Source organism: Galeopterus variegatus, unplaced genomic scaffold, assembly GCF_000696425.1.
Source record: "Galeopterus variegatus unplaced genomic scaffold, G_variegatus-3.0.2 Scaffold3654, whole genome shotgun sequence".
Classification (NCBI taxonomy): Eukaryota; Metazoa; Chordata; class Mammalia; order Dermoptera; family Cynocephalidae; genus Galeopterus; species Galeopterus variegatus.
Genome location: NW_007729765.1, coordinates 172,629 through 184,090, shown reverse-complemented (window position 1 = coordinate 184,090; position 11,462 = coordinate 172,629). Strand labels below are relative to the sequence as shown.

Here is an 11,462-nt window from a genome sequence, read left to right as displayed (position 1 = left end):
TACAATATTGTATGAGCACCCTCTAAGGAAGCAGTCTTTATTTGCATTTTAAGAGTGAACACATGAAAAATGCTGCAACAGATCAACATAATGCTCACGTCCCTTTTTAAGTGAATTCCTGGGGAGAAAGTCAAAGACCTCGGGAAGCAGAGCAATGGAATGCAAACATAGAAATTAACTATGATTCACCTTCGTGAGTAAACAATGTGGCATAATTGCAGCCATTCCCAAGAAGATCTTCACTCACAGTAAACACCAAGTAAACAAAATGCCAAGCTGTGTATTCGAAACAATGTGATGTTGCCTATACTGGCCTCATGTGCAGAGAAAAAATTTTGGTCAGACCATGACAAAAAAGGCAGATGGTTACATGGAATTAAAAGCACAAGTCTTTGTGTCTATCTAGGAACGTTTCACTGGCAACACTAACTGTATGATACAGATGTTAACTGGAACGGTAGTTTATGTTTCTCTTCCTAACCCAAAAGAAGCCAACAGAGGAAACAGATGCAAACAGAGGAAGATATTATTTACCAGGTTATTTCAGTGCAGCCTGTGGGAATGAATACTTGGCCCAGGGTGAGGGTGCCCTCAGCTGTATTCCCCAGGGTTCTGTATGTTGTGTGATGATTATTTACAGGAGGGTTAGACAAAATAGTTAACTACTAAAGGTATCCAAAAAAGGCCTGAGAAAATCTGGTTAAAATTTATAACCTTGTATTGCTACTGATGGGAGTAGTCATTTTTATATCTTTTAAAAATAATAAAAAGATTCTGTTAAAAAATATATTTATCCAGAAAGATGTTGATTTGAACTCTAAAAAGCAATGTGGAATCATCGTTTTCCCTTTTGAATGAAGAGCCACTGAGCTCCGTTTTAAGCTCCCTTTCTAATTTCAAAACCATCCCTTCCTCGCAAGTGAGACTAGGGCATGCAGTGGGTTCTTTCTAGGCATCTACGTGGAAAACCTTCACCAGAGCAGGTGTAGAACACACACTTGGTTTGGTTCTATGCTGTTCCAGTATTTTGGCCAGCTTGTCCACTCAAGAACAAGACTTAGGTTCCTCTAGCTGCTCCTTCAGGGACAGGATTAGCTGCCTTTGATTTAGCCTGGAGGATCCTGCTCTCAAAGGAATTGCCTTTACAAATTCAAATCAGATCCCTCAACAACTAAAGTGAGGTGGTTTGAAACTACTAGTAATTTTTAAGGCTAAGGCAACATCCATGGTCATTTGTATATCTTAATTTGATGCAAATAGTTAACCATAATCTAAAATAGATCCTGTACATATCCCCTCTTTAACTTTAGCCAGGGGTGGAAGAAATGGAATAAGGTGAGATGAGGAAGAATAATGACAATGTCCTAGAAACCCTGCAAAAGGTAAAAATAAAGAGTAGATCAGCACAGATTACCCATTTCTTTGGTGAACACTAAAGAAGTATCTCAGATTCTCATAAACCACACTCTACAAAGGCTGCTGCTGCTGCTGCTGTCATATATAAAAGCACCCTGATTCTGCAATAACTTGTTTTGTTACCACTTCCTGATAAAAATTTATCTACAAACCTGTAGGGATTGGGGTTTTTGTCTAAAGCTGGTAGTAAAACTGTGACCTGCAAGCCAGTGCAGCTAATGGAAAGTGACGATGCTCTCCTCTCCTTAGCCTGGAAATGAGGCCTGCCAATCCTGGCCCCTTTTCAACTCCAGGGAGCATCCTGGATGGGCCTGGGAGTCCCTGGTCCTGCACCTCTCATAAAGAAGGGGCAAGCTGCCATCTGCTGCACACATACAAGGTACAGGTCCTCAGCCCCGGGGCCTTGGTTGACGCAGAGCTCACATGCAGCCCAGAGCCTCTGTGCAGCCTGTGGGAGGAAAGTCTATTTCTCAGTGAGTGACAGCTGTAAAACTTGCTGGAGCTCTGCCTCCTCCTCCTGGAGCCGCAGCTCCCGCTCTTGCAGCTCTTTGGCAGAGAGCTCCATGGCCAGCTGCAAGTCGCTATCAAACTGGCTTGTCTTACCCAAGGCACTGGGGCACAGGCCTGGGCCTTCTGTGCTGGTGAGGAGGCTCTCCTGGATGGCCCTGGGTTAGGAAATGGGGTAAAAAAGAAACAGTTATTACTATCATCACGGTGGTAGCAGCAACTACATTTCTTAACTACTTCCCAAGTGCATGCTCTGCCAGGCACCTTATATGCATGATGCTATTTAACCCCACGAAACTGGTGGTGGGTGAAAAACTCGATGCTCAGACAGGTTAAGAAACCCGCCCAACATCACCCAGATACTGAGTGATGGGGCTGGGAACTGGACTTGGATTTTTAAAGCAAAAACCATGTTCTTCATCAATAAACTCCCATACATGCCATAAATATAGGAAAAAGCTTTGTAAAATGAATCTTTGCAGTTTTACCCTTAAAAAGATATTCTAATCAGCTCTGTCATCTCTGTAGCTCTTCCCCAAAGTATCATCGTCTTTAAAATTGTATAAACCTCCTACTGAGGGCAACTACACCCTGTGATCATATATTCTTCATAGAAGATCAAACCATTCAGAAAACACTGACTTGGTGCTTTTCTGCCACTGGCACTGATCTGTGAACTAGTCAGCAATTCTGTCACCCATTCCTGGAAACTCGCTAGCCAGAGTTTAGAGCTATTTTAACGAATAACTACCATATAAATAATACTTTATCAAGTCTCTCCTGCTAGGCACAGCCTGTGCCTGCCCATGAATTAAGTGCCTGCATCAACCTTGGTTTCACCATCAAGACTCATGTCAATCACCTCTCATACTGGGCGCTGTAGGCTTGTGCCTGGCTGATCCCTCCATTCGAAGCTGGTCCTGAAAGTTCCTAGCAAAAACAAACATGATGGACATGAATATCTCTTAGGAGTATGTGCCATACTCACAAGGAAATGAAAGCAGCAAGAACAAAATTAAGAATATTTACATGCCCATTGACAGTGCTGTGTGAAAAACTAATAGGGATTTGAATTACCTTGAAAATGACACCTAAATGTCAGATGGTGCACCACCCTGACACACAGCCATAACCTTTTCATGCTTTACACAAAATCAGTCTATTAAAAATAGCTAGCTGTGGGAAAAGGTGAAATGATCAAATCAAGCAATTCTTCTAGGACAGGATTAGAAGACATAATTCAGTATTTATTGTCTTTGACTTTGTCTACTCCCCTTGTCAAAACTTATGATCAATAAGGTTTATGTAGCTATTGGGAGAAAAAGCTAAGCTCACTCTGCGGGGCTGGCAGTGATGTCTGGGGGTTGGGTCTTCTCCAGGAGGCCTCCCAAGGGAATATGCCTGCTCTGGGGTCTGGCCATCAGTCCAGCAGCCCCAGAAAATCGAATGGGTCCATGGTGGTAACTGGGGGAAGGGGAGAACAATGAACTCACATTACCCATGCTCTAAGACTTAAGATTAAAATAAGAAAGCCAAAGGCCTGAGCCAGAGTGTGGGCTCTGTTCTCAAAGCTTAGCAGCCCCATGAGGGCAACGGAGGGAGCAGGGGCTGCTTCACCAAAGAATTCCCAATGCCTGGCACAAAGCAGGCACTCTGCAAATATCTGCTGAATGAATGATGAAGAGAAAGAAGAAGCCAATGAACAAGTAAACAGCAGGAGCCCAGAACACACTAGAGGGTGGTGGAGAGAGACCAAACCCCACCCTAGTAGAAGCCAGGAATCACATGAGTGAGGAGACAGAAGGAGCTGATGTAGGGAAGGAGGACCTCAAGACTCAGACTGTCCCAGGCAGGTAAGGCCTGCAGGGTGAACCACATAAGACAACAAAAGGCTACTATTTTCACACAGGCCTGTCTCGTACTTAGCCCTACTTTTCATAGAGATCTAGAGAGAGTTTAAGCAGAATTCAACACTTGCATAAAAGAATGTGCCCAAAGAATCAACAACCATTTTCATCACATACTTATTGAGCAACCACAACACAATGCTTGGTCTTCCACATCAGTACCTTCATCTGAGACTACCGACACATAGATAATATTCCAGGAAAAATATGATGGTGTAAATTATCGTGAATTTGCTACTTCAGTACTAGAAAATTACAAAGCACACCTCAAAAAATACACAATTATGAGCTACATGGGTGAATATGAGGAAAAGGAATGTCTATCTGACGACATTTTGTGACTTGTGCTGACTGGGGTTATGCGAATAGTCTCTTACATGAGCTCTTATAAAAGACCAGGTGCATAAGATATAAAATAATCTATGTATTGGGTTTTTGTTCTTCTGATGGCTGGCCAGTGTGGAGATCTGAACCCTTGACCTTGGTGTTAAAAATAATCTATGTAAATACCATGACTGTGCAAACTTGTTAGTCAGAATAAGTCTTTCAGGTTAGCCAAAAACTGAGGCCAAACTAGAGGGTAACACCCATAAGCCCTGCTATTTATTCTGGTAAAATGAACCTGGCTCCTGCTGGACTCCAACAGGCTCTGCTGGATGGCAAACTGCATTATCTCGTAATCTTCGTCTTGCAAATGCACATTTCTGCCATTGTCTTGAACATGGTAAGATTCAGGAATTTCAAACACAGATTGATCAACCTCAAAGTTTGTGACGTGGGAAGCTGAAACACAAAAGGCAACCGTGCAGTGTCTGAGTAAATTATAATAAATTTCCACTCCAACATTTGCAAAAATGTTTTAAATTTTTTTAAAAATGAAAGGATCAAAATGATAATAATCAAGATTTGCTATTATGTGAGAGATTTTTGAGGAAGAATAATCATGACAGAAAAAAGTACCAGAATGTAGCTTTTTGATTTTTACCTTTTTAGTTAAAAAAAATGCATAGTCAAAAAAATACAGAGGACTGTAAAATGAAAAGATTTCTCTCCCTTCACTCATTCTCCTGTTTTCAAACTCCAGAGGTAGCCAGTGTTAACACTTCTGTATCTTTTGAGGAATGTGATGTATATACATATGTGTGTGGGGGTGTGTATATGTTTACATATACAGTTATACCAATGTGGTTTTTCTTTTTTTATTACAAAATATGGTAAACATATAAAAGAGTATATAAAGTGTCTGAACACTTAAAAATGATAATAATAAAACAAATGCCTGTGTATCCTTCACTAAGCCTGAGACACAGAACACTACCGATACCATGTCCTATAGGTATACCTTGATAAACAAATTCAGTAAAATTACAGGACACAAAATCAACATACAAAAATCAGTAGCATTTCTATACACCAACAACAAACTTGCAGAAAAGAAATCAAGAAAGCAATCTCATTTACAATAGCCACAAAAAATAAAACATCTAGGAATAAATCTAACCAAGGAGATGAAAGATCTCTACAAGAAAAACTACAAAACATTGATTAAAGAAATTAAAGAAAACACGTAAAAACTATAAAGGCATCCCATGTTCATGGATTGGAGGAGTCAATATTGTTAAAAAGACCATAATACCAGAAGTGATCTACAGACTCAATGCAATCTCCATCAAGCTACCAATGACATACTTCACAGAAATAGAAAAAAAAGTCCTAAAATTTATATGGAACAACAAACGACCCCAATTAGCCTCAGCAATCCTGAGCAAAAAGAACAAAGCTGGAGGAATTGCTCCAGCAATTGCTCGCTTACTTCAAAATATACTACAAAGCTATCGTAACCAAACAGCACGGTACTGGTACAAAAACAGATGTATAGATCAATGCAACAGCATACAAAGCTGGAGGAATTGCTCCAGCAATTGCTCGCTTACTTCAAAATATACTACAAAGCTATTGTAACCAAACAGCACGGTACTGGTACAAAAACAGATGTATAGATCAATGCAACAGCATAGAGAATCCAGAAATAAATCCAAGTACCTACAGCTAACTAATTTTCAACAAAGACGCCAAGAACATACATTGGGGAAAGGACAGTCTCTTCAATAAATGGTGCTGTGAAAACTGGAGATCCATATGCAGAAGAATGAGACTAGACCCCTATCTCTCACCATACAGAAAAATCAATTCAAAATGGATAAAAGACTTAGATATAAGACCCAAAGCTATAAAACTACTAGAAGAATAGACAGGAGAAACACTTCAGGCATAGGACCAGGCAAAGTCTTTATAAATAAGACCTCAAAAGCACAGGCAACAAAAACAAAAATAAAACTAAAAACCTTCCATAACAATCAACAGAGTCAAGACACAACCTGCAGAATGGGAGAAAATATTTGCAAACTATTCATTCAACAAGGGATTTATATCCAGCTAGAATATATAAGGAACTCAAAAAACAACAGTAAAAAAGAAACAACCAAATAATCCAATTTCTAAAAGGGCAAATGAGCTGAATACATTTCTCAAAAAAAGACATACAAATGGCCAACAGGTATATTAAAAAATGTTCAATATCACAAATCATCAGAGAAATGCAAATCAAAACCACAGTAAGAATGGCTATTATCAAAAAGACAGAAAATAACAAATGCTGGGAAGGATGTGGAGAAAGGGAAACTCTTCTTCACTATTGATGGGAATGTACATTATTACAGCCATTATGAAAAAACCGTATGGAGTTTTCTCAAAAAACTACAAATAGAACTTCCATACGATCCAGCAATTGCACTAGTGGGTATATATCCAAATGAAAGGAAAGCAACATGTCGAAGGGACACCTGCACTCCCCTGTGTATCGTGGGTCTATTCACAATAGCCAAGAGTTGAAACCAACCTAAATGTCTGTCAACAGGTGAGTGGATAAGGATAATGTGGTATATATACACAATGGAACACTACTCAGCCATAAAAAAGAAAGAAATTCTGCTATTTGCAGCAACATGGATGAGCTTAGAGAAAATTATGTTAATTACATTAATTAGTTAAGTGAAATAAGCCAGGCACAGAAAGAGGAAGTACTGCATATTCTCACTCATATACAGAAGCTAAAAAAGTTGATCTCTTGACGTAGAGGGTAGAATGGTGGTTACTAGAGACTGTTAAGGGGAGAAGGGAGAGGGGAATAAAAAGAGAGTGGCCAATGGATACAAAATTGTAGCTAGATAGGAAGAATAAGATCTAGTGTTCTATATAGCACGGTAGGGAGACTACAGTCAACAACAAAGTACTATATAACTTCAAGTAGCTACTAGAGAGGATTTTGAATGTTCCCAGCACAAAGATGTGACAAATTTTTGAGGTGACGGATATGCCAATTACCCTGATATGATCATTGCATGCTGTATAGATGTACCATCACTGTACTCCATAAATATACACAATTATCATGGGTCAATTAAGAAAAAGTAAATTAAAAAGAAAAAAAATAGAGACAGAAGTAGATTAGAGGTTACCAGAAACTGAAGGAAAGGAATAATGGAAAGTTATTGCTTAATGGGTACAAAGTTTACGTTTAAGACAAAAAGTTTTGGAGATAGAGGTCACATAGCATTGTGAATGTTATGAATTCCAGAACTGTTTATTTAAAAGTGGTTAAAATAGCAAAACTTATGTTATATATATTTTACCACAATAAAATAAAAGCAAACAAAGCAAAAAGTTTTGGAGATAGAGGTCACATAGCATTGTGAATGTTATGAATTCCAGAACTGTTTGTTTAAAAGTGGTTAAAATAGCAAAACTTATGTTATATATATTTTACCACAATAAAATAAAAGCAAACAAAGTCAACTGTTGTTTTTACCTGAGTCAGCCAGGGTCCCTTCCACATTTTGAGATACAGTTTCTTCAGCAGTGCTACAGCCATTAACATTTCCAAATGTAATCCGTGCATTTAAGACATGAAACAAGGGAATTTCTAACAAAAGAAAAGTTTTTATAAATAAAATTTACTGAGAATAATAATAATTATCATTTACTGAGTACTTACTATGCTAGTACTGTGCCAAGCACTTTCTCTGAGTATGATTTCATTTAATCCTCATAACAACTGTTGGGAAAATATAGGAAAATGATCAGGGCCCCTCAGATGTTCAGAATCTTGCTAAGCACTTGATGTAAATACGCATGTGCGCCCAGAGGTTCCTAAGTTATTGTCTAATGTAATTGCACATGTGCACTCAGGTGTCCTGGGTTATGGACTTAAGCATAAAGGATGAGTGGCTCTGATCCACAGCACCCCACATCCCCGGGATTCCCTTGGGGGGCCATTGGGAAGCCACTACTGCTGCTGGAGGCTATTGGCTGCTGCTAGTGCCCCCGGTACCCTCCACAAGGCCACCGCCACCACCGGACCTGTAAACTACTGGACCTGTAAGCTGCTGCTGCTGCTGAGGACTAAGCTCGTGTCGTCTGCCAACAGCTCCTAGGACCTTTCCCAATTACCTAGCATGGACCTGCGTGTGAGGGGTCTGCAAACCCAGCCTGGTATGTGAGGGGTCTGGGGACTCAGTCTGTACAATAGGTTTGAAGGGTCTGAGCCCGAGCTCTGACAATATAAATGGAAACTTAGTATAACTAAAATAATGAAACATTTTGGCTTTAGTTATGATTTGCCTTACTCAACAACCAGCATAGTTGTGTAGCTTTACAATTGGGTCACATCGACAGTATTCCAACATTAACCCTAGCTTTACAACAACCTCTGCCAGTATACAGATGGGAAAACAGATTCGAGAGTTAAGCATCTTCTCCTCTGTCACAGTGAGTAAGTGATTGAGCCACGATTCAAGTGTCATTAATATCCAACCATCCAAAACTAAAATTCTTGAGCCGGCCCGGTGGCGCACTGCTACAGTGTGCCGCTTGGGAGCGCGGTGGCGCTCCCGCCGAGGGTTCGGATCCCACATACAGACCGGTTCTGGCTCACTGGCTGAGCGAGGTGCGGGAACAACACCGAGGGTTGCGATCCCGTTGCCGATCCCAGTCCGGTACGGGCGCGACACTGAGGGTTGCGATCCGTTGCCGGACACGAAAAAAGACAAAAAAAAAAAAAATTAAAATTCCTCAGGAGTAAAAAAATAAAGAATAAAATTCCTCAGGAGTAATATGTAATATATATATATATATATATAGCATTATGCATACTAGTTCAGGCCCTAAAACATATTTATGTATCAAAGCATCTTGGCATCAATTGTCTTCCTCAAATAATTATCTAAATGCAAGTTTCACTTAAGGTTTGACATTAAAACAATAAATGTGTCATATTTTTATGCTTTTTTACATCTGTCAGCACCATCTGTAATTAGAACTGATGGTTAGAGATCTCCTAATTTTGATATGCAAAATGAACCACAAATCATGACACTTCTTTAAATCAAATTAAACCAGAGGATAATTCTGACCTCCTCCATTATATCCATTATATGCTACTTTATGTCTAAAGTGCTCCGATTCCCTGAACCATTCTGTCACCCAAGAAAAAAGGCAGAACCTACAAAGTGTTCCTGAAGTTTATCTAACGGTACCTATTTTAACAGGAAATCCAGGTGGGAATTCCAGTTTGATGAAATCTCTCAGTCTTGCAAAATGAGCGCTAGTTCGAGCCATTAGGTCAATGATGGGAATGACCTGCTCCACGAGAGAGAGGGGAAACTCTTCACACATCCACAGTGTTGCTTTAAACCTACAGGATATGATTGAGAAAAGACTGAGGCAAGATATCTCCACCAGGTGGGGAAAATAAATTACTGCTACACAGTAGACTAGCCTCCTTACCCCACACTCTTTCCAGTTATCTCTTAATTCAGAGCTATTGAGAGACTACAACCACAAGGAATTCAGATCAACCTGAAATCTGGAAATCAGGGGAAACAGCCTGCATTACAACCTTCCACTGCAAAAGCCTTAATTGACAACAAGCATGAAGACATTGACAGCTGATAGATACCATTTCAATTGATTGGCTGCAGCTTGTTGGCAGGAAAAAAAAACAAAATTCTTATATCCAAACTATATTCTATTTGGAAAAGGGCTAATAAGATGGGCAATCTACTTTTAGCTTTCACCACATAAAGGAATTTTAAAATTATTTTTAAAGGAAAGTGGCAGAGAAATGTGACTAAACATAACACCATAAAACAGCACAACTTCTAAAACAATCCATAAGTTGAAAATGGCAGCTGAATCTCTTACTTTTGTGTTCTAATCGTCAGCTCTTTCGGCCTTCCAATATCCCTGTCTTTCAGATCAAATTCTCCGTTGAAGTACTCATCAGGCGTGATGGCTGTGGGGTTGTTTGTGGTGGCACATTCCGTAGTGAGATCCTGCCAAGCCAGAGCTCAGAAGAGTCAGAAATGCCAAATGATGCTCACAGGTGGAGGCCTATGGCACTCCGTCCCTGAGGTGGACATGTTAACCAGCTACAAATCAGGAAGTTCTGGTCATTAACCTTTTTTAAATTAACTTACTGCATGGAACAAGAAAATCTACAGAGATATTACCAAACTATGTGACAAGTGTAATGGATTTCTCCATTTTCAAATATTGCTCCACTTTCCTTTGCATTTTCATCTCCTGATTATAGAAAATAAAAAAGAGACAGAAATATCTGAAAGTGCATGATATTTAGAAGACTTGGAGTTCAAATTCCAGCTCTGTCATTGTCTAGTTTTGACACTGGAAAGGTAACTTTTTCTGATCCTCAATGACATCCATTGTACCAAGTTCATAGAGCTATTGTGAGGATCAATTAAGAAAATGTTTGTTAATGTGCTCTGTTACAATATAAAGTCCCAAATTATTTTTAAGTTCCATTTTTATAGAGAAGCCTCTATAACGGATAAGAGAAAAAATACCTGATTTCTATAATCATCCCCTCCCCCACCTTTATTTTCAAAGACTCACTCATCTAATTCTCTTCCAAAAGAATATCTCAATTCTAGCTTAGGAGTACTCTTTGATCTTTTCAAATAGAGTGGCCTGTTCAGGATCCAATCAATGCCATCACAAGCACAGATATGTCACTTCCTTTCACTAAACTGTGCTAAAAGCTCGTTGCTTCCACTTACCCCTTGAGCACCAAACTGGTGTTCCACAGTCCCCAGCAAAGATTCCAGGGGGTTCCTGTCCGCTATAGAGAGGAGAAAAGCTTAATGACTAATATCATATCTTTCTTATGGCTACAGAAAAAGGACCTCATCATATTTTGAATTTTCTGATCTAAACTACAAGCATTAGGAAATTCATTTATAGACAGGCTGATAAAATCACCCACTATATCCATAAGCTAATTTATCCTTTATAGTACACTTGTTAGGATCTCTAAACTAGATGAACAGTTAGAAGAATTAAAGCAGAATAGTGGAAAGAGTCTTGATTTAGGAGTGAGCCAGATATGGATTCCAATCCCACCTTGGCCACTCACTATACCCATGCGTTCTGAGCCTCAGTTTCCTCTGCTGTCAAACTGGAGTAATGGTAATAGTAATAGTTGTGGTGGTAGTTAGCAATTACTACACATTTACCACATACTGCAGGAACTGTTTTAAAGGTTTAGATGTAGTA

The 11,462-nt window shown here is 39.5% G+C and overlaps 1 protein-coding gene across 1 annotated transcript in view; it reads right to left on the bottom strand.

The window, feature by feature from the left end:
• Positions 1-11,462, bottom strand: part of ANKRD13A (ankyrin repeat domain 13A) — a 31,622-nt gene continuing 20,160 nt past the window's right edge. Inside the window, exons 9-15 of the mRNA XM_008585648.1 lie at positions 10,967-11,028; positions 10,092-10,222; positions 9,425-9,582; positions 7,699-7,812; positions 4,453-4,613; positions 2,786-2,853; positions 1-2,081 (exon numbers count right to left, since the gene is read on the bottom strand). Coding sequence (XP_008583870.1) covers positions 1,880-2,081; positions 2,786-2,853; positions 4,453-4,613; positions 7,699-7,812; positions 9,425-9,582; positions 10,092-10,222; positions 10,967-11,028 — 896 coding nt within the window. The 3' untranslated portion in view covers positions 1-1,879. The remainder of the gene's footprint in view (positions 2,082-2,785; positions 2,854-4,452; positions 4,614-7,698; positions 7,813-9,424; positions 9,583-10,091; positions 10,223-10,966; positions 11,029-11,462) is intronic.